At 45.8% G+C, this 22724-nt stretch overlaps 1 protein-coding gene across 1 annotated transcript in view; it reads left to right on the plus strand.

The window, feature by feature from the left end:
- Positions 1–12723: 12723 nt before the first annotated feature.
- The window catches only part of CACNA1B (calcium voltage-gated channel subunit alpha1 B), a 257782-nt gene continuing 247781 nt past the window's right edge, over positions 12724–22724 (plus strand). Inside the window, exons 1-3 of the mRNA XM_036750823.1 lie at positions 12724–12998; positions 14339–14444; positions 19556–19695. Coding sequence (XP_036606718.1) covers positions 12724–12998; positions 14339–14444; positions 19556–19695 — 521 coding nt within the window. The remainder of the gene's footprint in view (positions 12999–14338; positions 14445–19555; positions 19696–22724) is intronic.

Below are 22724 nucleotides of genomic sequence, written 5' to 3' on the forward strand. Positions count from 1 at the left end.
TGAGCTTGAGATGCCTATGAAATACCGTTTAAGACATCCAATAAGCAGCTGGTAATATGAGCCTGGACCTCAGGAGGGAGGTTTGGCCTAAATAAATAGATCAGAGAATCACCTGGGCAGAGATGATAACTGACCCCATAACAGTTGATGAGATCATTGGCCCTCTAGAGTACCTAAGATTAATGTACTGATGAATTAACTGAATGAGCCTTCCCCTTTAGCTATGATGTTGTAATATGGGTACTACACTTTTTAAATTAAATTTTCCTTTTTATTTTAAACTTAATGTGAACATTTCAGTCTACAAAGAAAAGATGAGGCACTTGTTATCTGGAACTGAACTTCTGTTATATAGTTTTTAAAAGCATATTAAACACAATAATAACAAAACTCATGCTTGTTTGTCCCCTTCCGTTTCCCTCTGTATATTTGTTTAATCTTTCACTGATACTCTTTTATTTCCTTTCTTCTTTTTTGCATTACTGTTACTATCCACCAACTTTCCCCCTCCCCACAAAGTCCTTATAATAAATGTAGTCAACTAAAATCAGGCTGTATAATTTTTAAAATCCACTTTGTATTTCCAGTGTGTCTACTGGATCTTTTTCAAATGACTATGGATTTTGGAGAATCTTTGTAATTTTCTGGGCCTTGATGTATTTGAAACAATGTCATCCCAACCCAACAAGCATTTGTTGTGAATAATTTAACTGTGGGTAGAAGTATCTGAAGAATTTTACCATTTATTGGGAATTTCTTCTTATTTAGGGGCTTGACTTAAGATGTACTCCATGACTTTATTAAGCATACATGCCTTGTATGATATAAATATTCAGATCATTGAACATAACCATTGATGGTTATATCTGTTCTGCTTTTCCACTATCCCCTAGGTCTAGAATGCATCCCCTCCTCACCTCCACCTCATAAAATCTCTCTTCAAGATGTTGTTTAGTCAGCTAGTTGTGTCTGATTCTTCATGACCTTATTTGGGGTTTTTTTGGCAAAAATGCTAGAATGGTTTGCCGTTTCACCTTCTCATTTTACAGATTAGGAACTTAGGCAAACAGAATCAAGTTACTTGCCCAGAGTCATCCAGCTAGCAAGTGTCTGAGGCCAGATTTGAACTCATCCCCCTGACTTCAGGCCCGGCACTCTTTCCACTCTGCCACAGCCCAGGTACCACCAGAAAGCTCTTCCTGATCTCAACTGCTAATTCCCTTCCTCTCAAATCACCTTGTATTTGACTATTTTACAATTATTTTCTTTATATTAATTCTCTATATATTTGTATGTTCTTAGTATCTCATTGGAATATGAGCTTTCAAGAAAATTATTTGTATCCCCATCATAGTGCTTGTTGAAAGGATCAACTACTTACATTCAAATATGAGGAGATGCTGTGTCCCCGCTAATCCCTATTGTCATCAGGGTTAATAGAGGGAGTCCAGTTAGGCAAGGCCTGGGAGTGGTTTCGTTGTGTCTTGATAATCTTAATGGGAAGAGAGGGAAAGAGGAGTATACTGTGATGGTGGGGAGGGAAAGGAAGGTTAGGGAAAATTACTTCATATAATCAGGGTGCACAAGTAGACATCTATACAAACAAGGAGTTAGGGGTGGAAGAAATGGTTGACACTTGAACCTCACTCATCTGAGAACTGGTCAACAGAGAGAAGAACATGCACATGCACACACGTGCGCGCACACACATGCAGAAATATATTTCATCAGTGAAATAGGAGAGAAGAGAGGAGGGGAAATTAGATGGAGGGTAGATTAAAGGAGGAATTGATCCTAAGCAAAAAAAATTCTAATCATGTAAAAAATGAGGTGCCAAAGAATGGGAATCTTAGGGAGTGCCCATAAATTGAAGAACAGATGAACAAGTTATGGTACAGAAATGTGATGGAATACTATTGTGCCAAATTCTTATCCACATAATGACCAACCAGGATTCCAGAAGACTAATGATGAAACATGCCACTCACCTTCTGAGAGGTAAAGGACTCAATGCAAAATGAGACAATTTTTTAGGACATGGACAACGTTAAAATCTATTTGATTGACTATACATGTCTTTAATGGGTTTTGTTTTTCTTTTGTTCTCATGGAGGTAGACAGGGATTTGGGGTAAGAAGGTCCATCTTGGCTGATTAAAATGTGTGTGTGTGTGTGAGAGAGAGAGAGAGAGAGTGAGTGAGAGTGTAAACCTTGTGAACTCTGATCATCAAAACTGCCAACCACAATTCCTGGGGACTCATGATGAAACATACTGCCCAATTTTTAAAGACATGATCAATGAAAAATTTTGTTTTGTCTGACTATATATGTGTTTGTAACAGTTTTTTTCCCTTTGCTTTCCCTTGGGAAGGGGCAGGGGGAGGAAGTGGGAGAGAGAGAAGACTGGTTTTTGAAAGTAAAATAAAATTTAATTTAAAAAACAAATGCTTATTGGTTGTTTATAGATTTCTTTATGATTTTTAACATTTGTGTATGAGATGCCTTACTAAAGAAGTCTTTAGGGCTATTATGTTCTGTCAGTCATAGTCTATTATCAACCATGGTTACAGTATACACACTACATTCTTACACATTTCGCACCTCTCAATTATGTGACTGGTCTGCCATAGGGAACAATATGCAAGTGCCCATTCCCTATTCATGCTTTATCAAGGATGCCCTCAGTTCTCAGAAAGACAATCCTCACAATGGTTTTATAGAAATTTAAAAAAGTAGAAGTATGACTGGATAACTTCTGGTGTCTTCTCAATGCTTTTTGGGGGGAATCACATTTTCCATTCTTTTGGAATCCTTTCTTTTGAGGTATCCTGAAAATTGATCCTCTGGGATCTTTAAAGTCGTTTTTCCTCCACGATAGATTTGTATGCATTTCACCAGGTGCTCATTCTTCCTGACTTCATCAAATTAGTTTCCATTCACCATTTCCTCAGATGCTGAGCCCCTCACCATCCGTGAAAATGGATTAGCGTAGATACAGTGGCCTATCAGTTTCATTTTGTATCCATTTGTTGTCCTTTTTCTAGTTTCATTTGCAAATGCTTTGGTGATGCTCTAGTTTCGCTAGGTCTTATGCCAAGCTCTTTGCAGTCTTCTTTGCTCTTCAAATGCTTCCCTTCCCCACCTTTTTGAGGCAACACTCATAACCTTGCATTGGCCTCTGTAATGTTTTAAAGATGAGTTTGTACCCTCTGCCTTTGTCTTCCATGTCCCCCTCCAAAGCAGGGGGATTTTTTTTTAAATTGAGACTATTTCTGGACTCTTAGACACATTGACTTTCCTAAGAAACAATGAATAGGATCAGTGTCCTTGTGCCCATTTCTCATTTTTCAGTTGTTGTATTTTAAATAGTGGACAAGGTGATACAATTGCATTGACTTTCCAGTTTTGTGTCACTTTAGATCTTGATTCCATCCGTTGGTGATCTGCATACAGACAGTTAATTCTGAAGTATCTCCTAGGTTAATAACTGATAAGATATAATCAGATTCATCTCTTGTGATGTTATTTGGCACTCCACATGTTCAATGATTATTTTCTTCAAGAAAATGGTTGCTATGGTAATATACTGTGTTACAAGTTGGTTGATATTTATTGATCCTGCTGATTTGGGAAAACCACAGATCTCTACCTCACAAATGGTACACATGGGTTTTAGTATCTGTGGATCTGAAGAAGGACTGTTCTTCCTGCCAGCCTTCTCAGCAGTTTAGTTTGGTAGCTATGGCTTATTAGAAACTGCTCTGTGAGTTTTTTTTGAAAACAGCAAGATAAGGGGGCAAATAAGGGCTTAGTCATCCTTTGCTACAGTTAGTCTTGGGACAGAATTTGATTTTTTTTTTTCAGGAAGAATGAAAATAAAACCTAAAACTCTTAGTTATATCTCGTATAAATCTGGGCTAGTTCCTATGGTGGTGATATCTTCTCTGCTAGAGGAATAACAAAATAGACTTTTACATTATTTCATGTGTTCCCTTTGAAATCTTGTTTATACTTCATAGACTCTATGTCTAACCTGGTAAATAGCTAAGTTTGATTTATATTGTGAGATAGGGGGCAGATTGTCCTTTTTCTTTCCTGTGTAAACTCATAGCTCAGGGTCAAGTCAGAATCTAATGAGAATAATATATTGAGGGGAACACAAATTAGGGAATAATTTGACGCAAGCTCACAGTTAGTACCACTTCAGCTATGCCTCGAGGATTCACATTATTCTTTTGGCCGCATGGCTATAGTGATTTGCTGCTATTCGAAATAATATCACTGCTTGGTTTCCTACTTTGTTGTGGTAAAATATTCGAAAAGGGGTGAAATTATGCCAGAAAACAGTACGTGCCCAAGTTGAATTCCTGAATCCTTGTGAAAGAATTTCGGTTGAAAATAACTTTGCAGTGGAGATCCGAAGCCAATTACAGGGCTTAAGCATTCACTGAGTCTGCAAGTATTCATTGAAGGTTTCAAAGGTATCTAAGATGTGCTAACTGGAGTGGGCAGAAAAAGTTTCATGGAGGGCATTGGACCATGAAGGAAGTATATTACGTTAATGAAGAGGAATGGAAAATACATTTCTGTTTGGAAAAGTACAAGCAAAAATGGGTGGGCAGGATTCTGAGGCATCCATTGATGGGACTAGTTATAACCAGAGTAAAGGAGGAATGGAGAGCTATACAAAGACTGGATAAAGCCAAGCAAGGGTTCGACTTTGATTATCCCATGTGGAAGCCGAGATGGTAACTTGGGAGTGATGTTAAAGGTGCTTGGCATTGTCCCAGTGAGAAATGTCAATGGCCTGGACTTAAGTGAGGCCCCTGAGAATGAACAGGAGACGAGAGTTACTGCAGATCGGGCTTCATCAGGTCTGGTTCCATAAGGGTGACAGAAGAGATGAAGAGAAGACCAAATGTTTTTTGAGCCTAGGCAACTAGGAAGATGAGGCTGTAACTTCTGGTGGTTCAGCTTAGAAATATTGCCTGGCACTGGGACCTCAACTTACTAGTTTGAATGGTGGGTGAATTTACAAATGAAATGGCCACTACCATTTCATTTACCCCCACCCCCACCCCTGTGAAGAGAGGGTGGGCAGGTATGGAGATTAAATATTTGTGAGGAGAACCCAAGAGGAGGATCGATATTCTTTAGGAAGGAAACTCAAGCTCATGTCCCTGATAGGAGAAACTTTGGAGCCTGATGATGAAATGTTGCCATCCCACTACAGTCCCAGCTTCTGAGAATATTTCATCTGGGCACTGGGAGAGTGCCTGCATTCCCTAGGCCAGTCCTCAGCGTGGAAAAACATGCTGGAATTTTCCAATAGCCTCAGTTTGTCATTTAAAGCTTTCCACAGTGGCCTCATTCTAAATGACCTAATGTTAACTCTTGCTACAGGATTCCATAGCCCACTCATGTGGCTAGTTGCTGTCTTTTGAATCTATTTTACCCATCCCTTCCTTCCTTACTTTCCAACCCCAATGCTGTCTTTTAAGCTCAAATCCTCCTTGAATCCTTATACATGTCTGTATTACATGTTTGTTAATTATATTGTTTTAAATAAGTTGGTAATTTTTATATGTGTGTTCCCCCGACTTGTCTATAAACTCCCTGAATACTGGATTTATTCTTAGATGGTTTTCCCCACAATCCTTTACCCAGGGCTGAGTTTCAGTGTACACTTAATGAAATGATTGTATTACAGCTTCTATCTTGTTCTCAGGACAATGATAAGGCCAACAACCTATCCTGTCTCTAACTTGGGTGGTTGTACCTTCCACAGTGACCTCACCTGTCTCGTGGTGCTGCTTGATCTTGTACAGGCCCAGGAAGAGAAGTGGCAGCCTTGGGGTTAGCATCCAACTAATACTGCAACTCAGCCATGCCTGAACTAGAAATTCTGGCAAATTCCATTGGGGCAAGAGTGAAAGAAAGGGCCCAGTCCCTAGAATCGCCCATGGCCCTGAAGAACCCCCTTTCTGAGGGTGGAGATGTTTGTCCCTGGGCTGCCTGAGAGCTACACACTTTTTTTTTTCACTAGGTGAATGGGTTTCGGGACCTGTGGAGTGCCCTCTCCATAGGTGGGACCAGGCCCCCAAAAGTGTACCTCCATCCATAGAAAACTGAGGGCCCTCTCTTCAGTGGAAAATCACCTGGAGGTCAATGCCTCTTCTGAATGGCCATCTCTAACCTTCCTTGGAGCTGGCCTTTGCCTAGGGCCATACCTTCTCGGAAAAGACAGCACCTCCCCAGTGAACTCTGTCCCCACTGGCTTCATATTCTGGGATCTAGCTGCTGTGGAACTAAGGTTTCCTTCCTATAGAAAAAGCATACCCCCTGGAAGTCAGCACCCTGAGGAAAGACCTGGTCAAGGCTCTGATGCAGCTTGATGTGTGCACAGCCTGGTATTTTAGACTTTAGCACCTTGGTTAGGCTCAGGACTCAACTCCAGGTTCTTTCCTGATCTCTGGGATGGGCTGCTCAAAGGAATCTCTTTCACTGGAGCCTTAAATAGGCTTCCCTTTCCCTCTAACAGCTGATCCTGGGTTTCTCATGAAGGCCAAGTTACCCTGTCCAAGGGCTGGTTTGTCCCCAGTCCAGCCTGCCCTGTGGCTATAGGCCAGCAGAGGGAGCTCCAACCTTCCTAACTCAGTTTAGGGACCCTAGATATCTGGTCTTTGGGAGGCCTAAAATAGTCCAGTCCCCATTTTGAGACTAGTGCCCAAGGGGAGCCCTCTGGGGAGAACATTCATCCTCAGTGCCTGTCACAGCCACCCAAGTGGCTGAGTAGTGACTCAGCTGTGCCCATGTTGGTGGTGGTATAATGAAGGCTTGTTAATCCATCTGTTCTTAGAATGATCATTGTCCATATAGACGGGTGTGGCCACAAAGATGATTTAAGAGTTACCACAGAGGGAAATTCATCAGGTCCGGTTCCATATGGGTAACAAAAGAGAATGAAGAGAAGACCAACATTTTTTCAGCCTATGCAATTAGGAAGATGAGACTGTGGGGTTAGCTAATTTCACTAATTTCAGTAGGTTACTTTTAGAATTGGAAGGGATTAGGACTGGTTCCTGTCAGAGCTTCACCTTAGCCTACTCCAAGCTCTAACTCCCCAGGTGCCCCTGTTACAGGCCACTGTTTTGTCTTAGGTTGGGACCTAGATGTCCACACAATGTTTCAAAGCAGTTCCTTAGCTCTCCCTGCTCCTGGATGCCCTTTGCAGCAGCCCACAAGTGAGGGAGTTTGCCTGGTGGTCAGTGGTGATGCAGAGGGCACTAGTTGGCTGGGCATGAGAGGCACTCTGCTAAGCGTTACACAAGGGGACACAAAGGCAAAAACAGCCTTACCTTCGAGGAGCTAAGTGGAGGTGATTTCAAGAGGAGGGCAAGGGTACTCTTGCAGAAGGTATAATTTGAGCTGCATGCTGAAGGAAGCCAGATAAGCCAGGAGGCAGAGATGAGGGAAAACATTCCAGGATTGGAGGACAATTAGGGAGAAGGCACAGAGTTGCAAGATAGATCATCAAACAGGCCTATGTTGCTGACTTAGAGAGAACATGGAGAGGAATAAAGTGTATGAAGACCAGGAAGTAGGCAGCGGTCTAGTTATGAAAAGCTTTAAAGACCAAACAGAGGGTCTTCTATCAGATCCAGGAATAGGGAGCCACTCGGGTGACGTGGTCAGACTTGGGCTTTAGGGAAATCACTTTGGCAGTCGAGGGTGACAGGCTGGAATGTGGAGAGACTTGAGACAGGAAGGAAGGAAATGAACATTTATTGATTACTATGTGCCAGACACGGTGCTGAGGGGCTCTACGAATATCTCATTTGATCTTCAGAACAGTCCTGGGAGGTAGGTATTATTATCCCAATTTTGCACTTGAAGAAACCAGCCAGCATTAGTCCAAGAATGAAGTGATGAGCCCCTGCACTGGAGGGGTTGTTGTATGAGTTCAAAAGACGTGGACTTAAAGAAGAGATGTTGTGAAGGCAGAAATGGCAGGACTTCAAAATAGGTTGAATATTAGGGTGAGTGTGAATGAAGAGTCAAGAACCCGTGGATCTCTTGGGTCTTCTTTCTGTAGGCCGGGGCCATCTTGCCATGACCCTGACTCCACAGAGTCATTTGTGATCAATTCTATGAATTCCATGTCATCTGTGGATGCTTCACAGTAGATTTCAACAAGTATCTGTTAAATGTCTACTATCCCCAAGAGACTGTGCTAGGTGCTGGGAATACAAAGACGAAACTATTCTGAAAGACCTTATATTCTACTGGAGGGATATGAGATATGCACACCTAAGTAAAATGCCAGGGAAACTGAGGCAGAACAGAAAACTGACAACTGGGGAGATTAGGGAAAGCTTCAGAGTTGTCCCAAGAACTGGGCCTTGAAGGAAAACATGGATTCCAAGAGATGAGGGGAAACAGCAGTGCGTTCCTGTCCTGAGACGTGACTTGTATGAATATAAGCAGGTAGGGGATGGAAATGAGAGCTGACAGCCTGCACTGGAGTGGTTGTGAAAGCAGAAAGAAGGGGATGTAGTAGTAGACATGAGTAGAAAGAAAGGGATGCTAGGAGTAGTTAAAGTTTAGCTGGAACATATAGTTTGAGAAGTGGAATTGTATAAAATAAAGGTGGGATTGTGGAGGGCCTTGAATACCAGGCAACAGTGGTTTTTTTCTTTCCTATAGGAAAAAGGGGACCACTGAAAGTTTTTATTTGTGTGGAGTTGGAGAATAGACAGTTTCTGAAAGAAGGGAAATATATTCTAATGCCAGAGTTTGGGGAGCAGTCAGTCCTACTGAGCTGCTGCTAGAGATGGACGTACTGGCCAACAAGGTTGTCTCTTTCCTGTCCTGTTTTGCTCCCGTCTTCACAGATCATGACATCCCTGGTCTGCAAAAAGCCCAAGCTGTGTGGTCTGGAGTCACATGGACTTCTGGGTTGACCCTGGATCTCAAGCATTAACCTGGAAGGCTCTTATCTAGAAGCAGAAAGAAATCTCAGGAATCACCATTTTTGACTTAGACTTTTCTATGTGACTAGTTTGGTATAATGGAGTATCCACCAACAGAAGCTCAAACATCCTTACTTTGAGACCTCTGCCAGATGTTGGGTCCTGATCACTGCTTTCCAACACTTGGCAAAGATCAGTGACTACCATCATCCTGAATAGAGGCCTTGGGGGTTTCTATGCTTGTCACAGGGCAGGCACTCAGTGCTGGTGAGTATCATAGATTCTTAGAATCTTACAGTTAGAAATGATTTTTAAGGCCCTCATTTTACAGATCAGGAAACAGATTTAGTTAAGTTGTGCTTTGACCAAGATTGGAGGTAGTACAAGATTTGAACTCAAGTTCTCTGTCTCTAAATCCAGTGCTATTTTTAATACAATACCATATGCATCTGTCATCACCAGCACTCAGATTGGTGCAAGAGAGTCCAGGTTAGGGACTGGCTACAACTGATGAGGTGAGGACAAGAGATCCAGAAGAGTTCAATAATAGGAGGCATGAGGGGTATGGTGGCAGGGAAATCTGGCAGCGGCATGGGATGGACTCCAGGTTACCCAGTATGTGGGGCAAAGACTTAGCTCCTCTGAGGTAGGAACAAGAGGGACACAATTATGGAGATGTGAACACTACAGGAATGTGGTCATTAAAATAGAAGGTCAAATCAGAGCAAGAACACCAGGATCATTCCTCTGGGTTGTGGACCCAGAATTGTATTTCCAGTGCCTTGTGGGTAGGAACAAAGGAAATTAACTCAGGTACAAGCTGAGCAAAGCTGAGCTTGGGTGGGGGTGGAGGGTTCTCTATATAACTCAGCTGTGGGGATTGGGAACTTTAGACCTGAGTCAGGATCAGTTCTAAGGATGCTGATGCTAATGACAACATCTCCAGTCCCTGGTTGCCTTCAACCGTGGATGAAATCATTTTAAAGCCAGTTTTGTTCTTCACTGAAAGGTGTGTGCTATACTAACCATGTTTGTATCCTAGGTACAGGATTTCCAGTCAACTGCCACCTCTCTTGTGTGTGTATATGTATGTATATATGTATGTATATGTATATATGTGGACACACACACATATATGTGTGTATATATATATATTATCTTTCACCTTGTCCATGTGACCTTGGTTCTGTGGAGAATGGTATGTCTTGAGCACATTCTATCAATACATTCCCTAAGGATTTCCCTTTTTCTAGCCCCATACCTAGTCAGTCCTGGCTATGGCTATGAGTACTCATCAGCCTTAACATATGCCTCTGGTCAGGATTAGCTATCATCATCTGCTTCTAGTCAGTCCTGGTTATGATCACAAGACCTCAGATAGACCATGGGACTCTTGAGAGTTAGTCCAGGCTGTGACTAGAGCCCCCAGTCAACCTTGGTTGTGACCACAGGTTAGCCCAGACTATGACCACAAAGGTCTGGTTCAGTTAGGGCTGGGCTCTGCCACATACACAACAGATACTCCTAGCTGCAGACTTATTGTGGACACAGATGAAGGCTGTAGGTTTGCTGCAGAGCATCTGTAAGACACCTGTGGGTGAATAATGTATGTCCATATGCCTCTGTGAGGGTGGGGGACTGTTTTTCTCTTTTGTCTTTTTCTCTCCTCAGCACTTAGCACAGTATCTGGCATGTAGTAAGACCCAATAAATGGTTCACTTATTGAGTTTCTGTTAATGTATGCCTGTGTAAATGCATGCCCCTCTCTGATCCTGACTGCTAACTTGATAGATGGGGGACTGGGGAAGACAAGGAGTTTCTAGCCTTTGAGGACTGAGATAGTGTTTGGGGAGGGGTGGGGGTTAGCCTTGGGTATTCCAGCCACTGGGAGAAGATTTCACAGTTTCCCAAGAGAAGGCTCTTGTCTGAGCCAACAACACCTTTCTAATTAGCCCTGATGAGAAGAAAACATCTCACCTCCCTCAGGGAGCAGGGCACATTGGGATCTCCAAGCACCATACAACCTCTTCCTCTCTGCTCAAACCTGGGAGCTTTGGCTTTGGAGTAAGGATGAAATTCAGTGGGAATATAGGTTCTTGGCCCCTTGGCTTCTTGTACCCCATAAATCCAGTTACACAATTCAGAAGGAACCCTCAGGCAATCTTTTCCTGGCCCCAAATAGACAACCTTTTCCAGTTATTCCTACTCAATCCTGTCTAAATCTCTCTGTGTGCCCCGTCTAATGCATGGTTGTGTTTCCCTCTTTGTATCTACTAGGTCTTTGTGTTGAGGATAAGGGTATTGTGACCCATATCTAAGCCTCTTTCCTGAACAAAAAAAAAAAAAAAAAAAAAAAGGATCCTTCCTCAAGGTAGGGTTGGTTGTCCTTTGGTCATCTCTAAATCCCTCCTGCTTGCATCCCCGCCTACCCTGAGGCTGCCCACGGAGTCTGAGGTAAAGATGTGGGAGGGCATATTCACGGAGGAGGAGGGAACAGTCAGGCTATTGTTTTAATGGTTGTGATGCCTTCACTTTCAGACTCCCCTTTACCCCCATCCCAGTCCAGTTAATCTACATCTAAACCTAGTAGATCACCTGAACCTTCCTTTTCTCATCTGAGGCAAGGTCTGGGGGAGCAGGAGCTAGGATTGACTTGGCATTGTGTGGGAGTAGTCAAAAGGGAAAAAAAAAAATCCAGGCTACCCTCCCTCCAGATACTTCACCCTCTCCCAACCACGAAGAATCAAAGTTTATCACTCGTCTTTTCCCTTCTAATCAGCCATGGTTTTCATTTCTCCTTCCATCCTTCCGTTCCCGTGCGTCTCCCACTACTGGGAGGCTTCTCAACCGGCTTGTCGAACTGGAGATTAGGGGTACGTAGGTCCAGCAGCTGCCCAGGGTGTAGTCCGCTAGAGGTGAACAGCTTTGCTCCTTCATCTGACTTTTTTGTAAGTACACTGGATTCTGCCTCTCCTCGTCTTTACACTGCCCAAGCTGGGAATCCTCTGCTTTTGACCAGTGGGTGTTGGTTGCGTTGTAACTCACGTCCAGCAGGATCTTTGGAGTCCACGGAAACCTGGTGGTGAGATTCTGTAAGAGACTTCCTGGGGCCGGGACTGATGCAGTGAACCAAGGTCCATCAGCACCGGACAGAGCCTGTAGGATTGGTTTACGGTTTCGCAGGAATAGGTTGAAGTGGCGGCCAGGTTTCCGGGGGACCAAAGTGGGGCGGGGCTGGACTGCCCGCGGGCTGGGAGTTGCAGGGAGGGGGCGGGCACAGGCGGGGAATTTGGGTTAGGAGGGGCTGGCGCTCAGATTGGCTGGCTGTAGTCACGTGGACGCACCCTTATAGGGTCCAGATCTTGGTGGCCGTGGACTCGGAGCTCGGACGGAGCCGCTGGCAGAGCGCGCACCTGCCGCCCCCGCCCTGCCCTACCCTAGCTCCTGCTCCTGTTACTGCCACCGCTCCCAGGCCTGAAACAAGGGGCCCAGAGACACAGAGAAAAGGAAGGAAACAGAGTACCCGGGACTCTCTCGGGGTGCCTCAGGAGCCTCCTCATCCTCTGCGCCCTGGGATCCGTCGGGGACCGCACCGGTTGACTGTCAGTGCGCGCCGGGCCCGAGGGGAGCCGGGAGGAGCCGGCCTAGGGGGGATGCGCCCTGGTCCCCCGGCGGCCGGCACCGGGCACCGGGCTCCGGGCAGCACAGCGCTAAGACAGGCAGCAGCAGCGAAAGCGGGCGGCCGGGAATCATGGTCCGTTTCGGGGACGAGCTGCCCGGGCGCTATGGAGGAGCGGGCCCGGCGAGCGGCGGCCGGGGTGGCGGTGGGGCCGGGGCCGGGCCCGGGGGCCTGCAGCCGGGCCAGCGGGTGCTCTACAAACAGTCCATCGCGCAGCGGGCCCGGACCATGGCCCTGTACAACCCCATCCCCGTCAAGCAAAACTGCTTCACCGTCAACCGTTCGCTCTTCATCTTCAGCGAGGACAACGTCGTCCGCAGATACGCCAAGCGCGTCACAGAATGGCCATATCCTGCTTGCCTGCCTGCGGGGTCGGGGGCTTGGAACGTGTGTGTGTGTGTAGGTCCAGTCTGGGGTTGAGGGCGGCCTGGTTAGGGGTAGAGGACTGGGCGGGGCTGGGGCTGGGCAGACTGGGAGACCTGCGCGGCCAGGAGGCCTTCTGGAAGGTTTGGGGAAGCCGAGGACTAGGGACTGCGGGGCTGTGGCCGGGTGGGGCTGCGGGGGGGAGGAGGGCGGCTTCCTGGGGGCGGAGGACCTGTCTGGCTGAGGGCGATCTGGGATAGAGAAGAGGGAGGTCTTCCTGGATAGTCCTGAGGAGCCTTGGGAAATCTAGTGGGGTGGGGGTGGGGGGGCAGGAGCAAAGCCTTGGGTGCTCGGACGTCTCGGTCAGAGCTAGGCATCTTTGCGCGCACATAGACACAGACACTCCCGACCGCGGACTCAGGGCGACACAGACGCAGAGCGGGGGGGAGAGCTGCATAGAGAGCCTGGAGGACACCTGAGGGTGAATGGTGCGTGTGTCCATAAGAATGTGTGCTTCTGTGCCTGGGTTTATGTGTTCATGTGTATATATAACATATGTTCGTATGTAAATGCACGTTTTCCCCTTACATATGTGTCTGTATACATGAGTGCGCGCACACGAGTAGGGTTCCCCCTCCTTACCTGCCCCCAAGACCCTGGGATGGGCAGCTCGTGCTTGCACGGCTCCAGAGGCCATGCAAAGAAGGAGGGCGTCGGCTAGGCTGACTCCGGGTGCCGCTGTCCGAGGTGCTGAGGTTGCCCCTGGCCATCCCTGGACTGCGGCCCCGCCCTCTCCCTCCACCGGGTGGGCTAATCTGCTAGGCTTTTTTGAGGCGTTTCTGAGACCAGTCTTGGCAGGGAGGCTTGCACCTGGTTCTCTTCCGTGCTCTGTCCTCAGCAGGACCAGCATGAGGAGCAGTCATGGAGTAAGCTCCCAGTCCTTTCACATGAGTCCGAGGTGGAGCCTCACAGGTCAGTTGGGGTTAGAAAACTAATGCAAACCTTTCAGGGATGGAAGTGGAATCATCCTTGTTATTGGGGTACCCCTCTGAGGGCTGTTTTATTTTTGACAAAGGTCTGCTCTGCCACACCATCGGGGAGGTTATGATGCTGGGGATGTTCTGTGTCTCCTGTTTATGGGAAGGAGAGGGAAGGAAGTATATAACCTCAGCTCCTGGGAACACTGTTGTACTCCGGGAGGAGGTTTCTAAACTTCTGGGGCAGGAGGTGTCCAGTCCTGCTCTTGCTTCAGTCACCCAGTACCCCTACTTGCCTGCTGCTACTCCTGTTTCTCCATTCTTTCCTTAACGTCTGCCTTGCTCACTCCTTTTGAGTACATGATCCTGGCCACTATCATTGCCAATTGTATTGTCTTAGCTCTGGAGCAACACCTTCCTGATGGAGACAAGACTCCCATGTCTGAGAGGCTGGTGAGTGGCCTGGGAGCTGGAACTAACCTGTCCTGGGGAGGGGTGAGGATATGGATCCCAGAACCAGAGCCCCAGAGAAGGTCTAGGGGAACAAGGGAGGAGGACAAGGACCTGATCTCATCAAGAACCTGACAGACCACTTTGGAGGGCCGAATTCAAGAAGGGTCTAGGAAAAGATAAACCAGGATGTTGGGTGAGGGATCACCTCCTAGCAAAGATAGAAAGGCAGATGACTAAAAGCAGATCATATTAACTTTGCAACCTCAATGCCTAGTTCCAGCATGGTTTGTACTAGAGCCTAGGGCTGCAGCCAGGAACTTGCGGATGACAAAGAGTACTTTCATAAGGAATACATTCTGGGCTCTGCTCAGCATGCTCCAGGATGCTCCTGACTCTAATCAGGTATTTCCTGTCTAAATGTCCCCTCTTAACTAACTTTTTGCCTGACTCCAGTCCTCTAGTTCTTTCTTCAGGCCATTTCCACTTTGGGGGTTTTTCACAAAAACAGTCATTTTCTAATATCCATAACTGGTTTATTTGCTATGGTTTTAATTCTGTCTTGGCTTTCTAGGAAGCTTTAACTCATCAGAGATCCCATGTTCCCAGGAAGTACATGAAGCATGGGAGAGACCAATTGGCTAAAAATAAATGCACATTTTGGGGGTCCATGTCACCCCTGCTCTTCCATAGGAGTCTTGGAGCTAGAGCATGAGCTCGGAAACTAGTGGTTTCACTGGGTGGCGTCTCTTGAGTTTCTGAATAGGATTTTGCTCCCTTAGAGATACCAGTAGCTCTTTATTCTTTGCTTCTCCAGTCACTAGTAGAAGGTGGTAGAGATAGCCCATTCAGGCTCAGGGAGATTAGGATCCTGTATCCTAAGCATTCATCAAATCAAAACCTTTATTAAGCATCTGTGTATTCAACTCTGCTGAGATCTGTGGGTGAGACAGGAAAGCAGACCTAGGTCCTACTCCTTCAGAGAGCTTATAGCATGAGGGAAATCTGGAAGAGAGAAGAGGCAGATCCTTATCCTGAAGGAGTTCATTATCTATGGGAGGTGAGGTGCACACACAAAATGGTAAGCTATTTAATACTACCTGTTAGTAAGATTAAAGGTGAGGCTGCACAGCTCAGTGAGTGCACATATTGTACGACAGAGTGGTCAGGGAGATTTCAAGAGGTCCTTGGATTGAGTCTTGAAAGATGGACAGGATTTGGAAGCTAGAGAATAGTGTGGGAGCCTTCTTGAGGTGAGGCAGTCTTGGATAAAGGAGACAAGAGATACAAATGAGTATGGCCTTGTCTGGAGGACAGGGAAGACATTGGCCTGATGTGTTTATGTGGGAGGTGGAGATGAAAATGCACTCTGGGGAATAGGACAAGTGGAGCCTAGAAAGGTGGGGGAAGGATTCTTGAAGCCAATCTGAGGTTAACATGGAAAGGAGTGGTTGTCCATCTTTTCTGGAGCTGACTTTGAGGTTTTTTAAATTTTCTGTAATTGTCTCTCTGAGGGCAATGCAGACACTTGAGGGAACGATACAGAGTAGTTCACACCCTGTCCCATGATGTATGAATCAGTTCCCTGGCCCATCAGTGGGGTCCACAGCCAAGGAGGAACCAGGGTGAGTAAGTGGGGAGTTCAGGTGTTATCAGCTTGGCTGTTTGACTCAGCCTTGCCGTGGTCTTTCCTGGGGGAGGTGGGCTGCATTGGACTGGGTAGCCATAGTCTTGAGATAGAGGATACCTTTAAACCTGAGATATTTCCCTGCCCCAGGCCCCTGACCACATTGATTCTATACTATCCCATTCTGTCCCATTCCCTTTCCTTGTCCTAGAGTCTTTGAGTTTTGAGTTCCCAGGACAGGTGTTCCCAAGATGCCTAATGTGAGAACCTGTACCTGCTCAGTTGTTCCTGTGGTCACTTCTCTTCACTAGCTAATGGGTTTTCTTCTTCCTCTAACCACAGACACTCAGAACTCACATCTCTGAGCTGCCCATTAAATTCTTCCTGACAAAGCAGTTGCTTCCTGGCACAACCCATATCTCCAGGTGGTGTTCAGGGCTTGGAAACAGGATTTTTCTCTGCCCTTTCTTGTGGTAAATGGGGTCCTGGCCAGGGTTCATAGGCCAGGGATTATACATAGTTGGAAATTCATTTGGGAGTATGCAGTATATCTATATTTAAGCAACAATTGTCAATAATTTTTTAAAAGAAAGATTCAGAGTCTGAGGAAGTCAAGGACCCCTTCCTAAAGGCTATGGCCAACAGTGACCTTTTCTGGACTATGAAATATCTCTGGTCATTCCCAACCTCTTTCTTTATGCTCTTCCCTTCTTCCAATATGATCCCACATCAGCCTTATTGTCTGCAGTTAAAGTTTCTCCAAAACAGAGATAGGCAGGTAACTGTGATCAAAGCTTATAGTGTGCCATGTCCTCTATGTAGAGCACATAGAGGAGAGTGGTTTGAGATACAACCAGAAAGGTAGGCTGGAGGCACATTGTGGAGGGCCTTGGAGTTTGGACAAAGTATCTATACTATTCTGATTGGTCTTTCATTATACACTGACTGACCAATACTGAATCTCCTGCCCCACCCATGTGTGCCTAGCTCTGTGTTCTATGCCATTGGGAATCCAAGAAGAATTCCTGGTCCCTTGTCCTTAAGGAGATCAACTTCCTTAGGGAGTCAGAATGTAATACTGTATAGGATAGAATGTGGCCACATGCCTCCTTGTCTAGCTGAGACTCCAAATACTAAAAGAGTTCAGAGAAAAGAGAGATCAGTGAGTGCTGGGGTGTTCAGGGATGGCTTCATAATGGAGGGTAGAACTTTATCTAGGCCTTGAAGAATGGATAGGTTCTTGGTAGGAAAAGAGTACAAATATGAAGGAATGAATGAATCCTGTATGTAAGAGACAGTGAGAAGATGGATTGTGTGTGCGTGTAGAGCACATAGAGGAGAGTGGTTTGAGATACAACCAGAAAGGTAGGCTGGAGGCACATTGTGGAGGGCCTTGAATGCCTTAGAGGGTAGATCTAGAAGCAATGGATGAAAGTTCCAGGGAAGGAGACTTTGCCTTGTTGAAGTTAAAAATCTTCCCAATTAAAGGAGCTGTCCAGACATGGAATAGGCTGTCTTAGGAAGCACCACATTCCTTATGACCACTTGTCAGGGATGTGGCAGAGGGAATTTTAGCTGAGGGTTAGGTTGGATTAGATGGCATTTTAGTTCACTTCTACCTGCTCAGTGTGGTAGCTTATGAAACATGAATGAATCATGGTGAGGGAAAAAGTAGCCAGAGAGACCAGTGAAGAGGTTTTTGTTGTTGTTTTACAGTAGTTCAAGCAAGGTGACGAGGGCCCCATGAGAGCAGATGATGTAGGAAGGAAGAACAGGGAGAGACCAGGATATTCTTCTCATTCTAATTCTCGTGAGTTTTTTTGAGGAAAAAAGAAAAGGAGGAAACAAGCATTTATTAAGCACCTACAGCATGCCAAATACTTTTACAAATATCTCCCTTAATCCTCACAGAAATCCTGAAAAGTAGGCACTATTATCTCCACTGAGGCAGAGGTTTGTTCCTCTCCTCCCTCAGGGTGACAGAGCTAGTAAATATCAAGGTCAGTGTTTAATCAAGGCTCCAGGCACAGCACTCTATCCACTACACCACTAGCTTCCTCAAAGGAAGGAAATTGTTATTTCACGGGGGAGACAGTATACAGTAAGTATGTGACACCTCCAGTACTTGCAGTGCTTTCCCACCTCCATACTATTCCCATCTCCAAGAATGTTCTTCCCACTACACCTATACTCCAGGTCCATCTTATATGCCATTGCCTCCCCCATAAATCACAGAATTTTAGAGCCAGAAGGGACCCCAGAAATCTAACCTATACCTGAACAAAAGTTCTCTTTACAACCTCTGCAAGAAATAGCCATCCTGCTCCCATTCTCTGCTTTAAGACTTCCAATGATACGGCATGGACTTCATGAGTTAGAGTCCAGGGGTGGGGAAGCTGCAGCCTGGAGGCCACATATGGCCTTTTAGGTCCTTGAGTGAGGCCCTTAGACTGAATACAAACTTCGAAGAACAAATCACCTTAATAAAAAATTTATTTTGTGAAGTGTGGATTCAGTCTAAGGGCCTCACTTGAGGACCTAGAGGGTCACATGTGGCCTCAAGGTTGCAGGTTCCCCACCCCTGATAGACAATTCTACATTCCCCAATTGTTCCTAAAAGAAGTGACCTCTTTTATGTAACACGATACTCTTAACATTCTTCTGGCCCACATATGTATATACATATACATATATATATATATTATATCTATGTATACCATGTCTTACCTCTTCTACTAAACTAGAAATTCCATGAAAATAATGGTCAATCCCATCTCAAAACCAAAGGCCTAGGCACACAAAGAATCAGTCAGTATTGAACCTGGAGACTAAATGAAGATGACTCCCAGGTTTTGAGCCTGGAAGATGGAGAGGATGGTGATATCATCACCCCAAATAAGGAGAAATGGAGGAGAGGTACAGTTTTAGGGTGGGAAATGATGATTTCTGTCTTAAAAACAAGTCTGAAGTGTCAGTCAGACATCCCAATAGAGATGTCTAACAGAAGATACAGGATCAGAGCCTTGGAAAGAGGGAGGCTCTTCTGCTTTAAGGGAATGGGGATCAGGAGCCTTGGGTCCTAGTCTGAACTGCCTCTATCGCTTCCACTGTCTGGGTTATCCACAAAATGAATGGGCCGAATTCAATGATTCCGCAAGTCTCTTCTGCCTTTATCCTCTATCAATGACTTTTCCCTGATTTGGAGTTGGGGCTTGAGACAGACATAGGAGTCATTCTCATAGAAGTGGCCACTACAGCCATAGGATCACCAAGTAAGAGAAGTGAGTGAGAGTGAGTATGGAGTCTCATACTTAGGGAGTGGGAGGAGAACTTTTCCCTAGCCAGAGAGTGAGCTTCCTGGGACTTCGGGCTCCTTCTCTGACTGCCCCACAGCCTTGGTTAGTGCAGGTAGGCCCCTGGGGACTCATTATTAGGCTGGCATCTCTGGACCTGGCTGCTAGTGACTTGTCCTGTTTCTTCCCTGCAGGATGACACTGAACCCTATTTCATCGGGATATTTTGTTTTGAGGCTGGGATCAAAATCATCGCCTTGGGCTTCGTTTTCCACAAGGGTTCATACCTGAGGAATGGCTGGAACGTGATGGATTTCGTTGTAGTCCTCACAGGGTAGGTGGCTGTAACAGGGCCAGCCTCATGGGCCACAAATTCTTGTGTTGGGGGAATCACCCTCGGGGCTTTCTTTGCGGGAAGCAGTTTGGGAGGAGGTGTGGCTGGCCAGGTGAGGGCTGACAAGGAGGGGAATGTGTCCTGCTCAGAGAATACCTTTCTCTCAATAACGGGACTATGTCATCCAAGCCATTTCACCCTGCTCCCCAATCCTCCTTCCCTTTCCCCCGCAAGAAAGCCAGTCAACCCAACCTAACACATTTCCGTCCTGCCTTGTCCTTGGCTACAGGTTCACCTCATTTAATTTCTTGCACATATTCCTGAAGAGTTGTATAGATGGAACCTTTCCAAATAAAATCCTAGTTCAAGTGCACTCGTAGAGGAGGAAAGGGGTTTGTTTGGAGGAACTCTGCATTCACCTTTAGTAATACCAACAGTCAAGTTGTAGTAGAAATAGTAATAATAATATTTATATATTGCTTTAAAATTTCTGAAGCACTAAACATAGGATAACTCATTGGATCCTTATAGCACCTGGGAGGTGGGTGCTATTATTATCCCCATTTTACAGATGAAGAAACTGAGGCAAACAGAGGTTTAGACAGGGTCACATGATTAATAAGAGTCTGAGGCAGAATTTGAACTCAGATCTTTCTGACTTTAAGTGCTATGTACCCTTACCCTTATCCACTGTACTAACTTGCTACCTCTACAAGCATTTGTGTCTTTTTTTTTTTTTGGAGAGGGAAAGGGAGGACAATTGGGGTTAAGTGACTTGCCCAAGGTCACACAGTTAGTAAGCGTGTCAAGTGTCTGGTCAGATTTGAACTCAGGTCCTCCTGACTCCAGGGCCACTGCTCTACTCATTGTGCCACCTAGCTGCCCCTCTACGAGCATTTGTTAAGCACTATGATGGGCTACGCACTGTGCTCAGTACTAGGAATAAAAAGAAAGGCAAAAAACCCAACCAACTCAGCCTGCCCTTAAGGAGCTCACGTTCTAATGAAGGGGAAACAACATTCGAAAAGGTATGTACGAACAAGCTATATACAGGATAAATTGGAGGCGATTTCAGAGGAAAGGCGTTAAGCGTTAAGGGAGGCCAGAGAGGCTTCTTTCCAAAGGCAAAAATTTAGCTGAGATGTTGAAGGAAGCCAGGAAAACTGGAAGGCAGAAATGTGGAGGTGGGATCATTCCAGGCATGAGGGCAGCTATTAAAAATGTCCAGAGTCAGGTCATGTGGGAGGAACAAGGGGACCCATGAGTACAGAAAAGGTTGTAAGGTGTAAGATGTCTGGAAAGGTAGAAAGGGGACAAATCAAGAAGGATGCTTTCAGGGTAATCATCTCCTTATTCACCTTCTGTGTAAACCAGATATTTATTCCTTATATTTGCTGAAAGCCAAGGGTTCTTACAGTAGCAGTAGAGAGCAGAGTGGAGGTGACAAGGGGATATCGGTGGGTCTGCCTTTGAATAGACATAAGTCCCTCATTAGGGAATAAATCCAAGCCACTTGATGTGAACATCTGTTGTGTGATTAGAGTTACCAACATGTAGAGCTCTCTGGGAGGAGGCAGGTTAGCCAACCCCGTGGAATGGGAACATGACCCTGGCCTGGGAGTCAGGAAACCCGGGTTCTATACTTTACTCTGCCATCAGCTTATTGAATATCATTAATAGGATGCCTCCTCTCTGGGCCTCAGTTTCTTCATCTGTTGAATGGATTCATAGAGGTTATGGGTGCCTTGTCAGGGTTTCTGTGGACTTGGTTGTGATCTATGAATAGAGGAGAAACATCAGATTGATCAGGGAGTCTGTGATTTTAGGCTGTGAATATTAGAACTAGGACTTATGTTCACTCTGGGACTCACTCCTGTCCATGGAACATGGTGCCCCCTTGCATAGTGGGATGGTAACTATGGATGCCAGGTTGGGGCCTCCAGCCCTTGGAGGCCTTAGGCCTACCCAGTGTGACCCAAGGTGACAGGTTTACATTTAAGACTCCATAGTCACTATGCAGAGCCAAGCAGGAGAGCTTCTGAGAGCACCTCTTCTGGGGCCTAGGCAGCTGGGAGGCATAGTGGGGATGAAATGCTAGGCCTGGAGTCAAGAAGTCCTGACTTCAAATCTGACCTCAGACACTGTTATGTGACCTTGGAAAATTACCTAATTTCTACCTGCCTCAGCTTCCTTGTCTATAAAATGGGGATAATAGTGTCTCAAAGGGGCATTGTGAGGATCGAATGAGATATTTGGGAACCACTCAGCACACTACCTGGTACGTGATGGGTGCTTAATAAATGCTTATTCTTTCTATTCCTACTCCTTCCCCCCTCCCCAGGGTAGATAGTTAAGATGGGCTTATATAAGCAGAGAAGCCCTGAGCCCACATGTTGGGGCTAATGTGAGCATTGCGATGGGGACGCAGAAGCATGGCCTTTCAGACCTGGGAAGGAGTTTGGACATCATTTAGTCTAATTTCTGCCTGAATGTGACCCATCTATACGATGTTTCCAACAAGCACTCAGTCATCTAACCTCTTCTTGAAGACCCCCAGGAATGGAGGACCTACCCCTTGCTCCTAGTTCTCCCTTGGGGGCCAAATAGAACTTATCAAATCCATCTTCCTCACTGTAGCCTTTCCAGGACCTGAAGATGACCGTGTCCCACTAGGTCTTATTTTTGGTTCATTAAGTGGAGGCTCTTACGGTGTGGTCTTTGTCTCCTTCATCATCCTGGTTGCCATCCTCCGAACGCATTCCAGTTTGCCGATTCCTCGGCTGTGGCCCCCAGAACTGAACCTGGTGCTCCAGATGTGATGTAGCCCTGGTAGAAGACAGCAGGGCTCTCCTTTCCCTTCCTCTTGGAGTAGCAGGCTTCTCTTAATTAAGCCTAAGGTCATGTTGCTTTTTTGGGGGGGTACCATGTCACACTGGTGACTTACATTGAGCTTGTTGTCATTCAGTCATTTTCAGTCGTGTCCGACTCTCTGTGACCCCTTTTGGGGGTTTCTTGGCAGGGATGCCAGA

Source organism: Trichosurus vulpecula, chromosome 3 (assembly GCF_011100635.1).
Source record: "Trichosurus vulpecula isolate mTriVul1 chromosome 3, mTriVul1.pri, whole genome shotgun sequence".
NCBI classification, from domain to species: Eukaryota; Metazoa; Chordata; class Mammalia; order Diprotodontia; family Phalangeridae; genus Trichosurus; species Trichosurus vulpecula.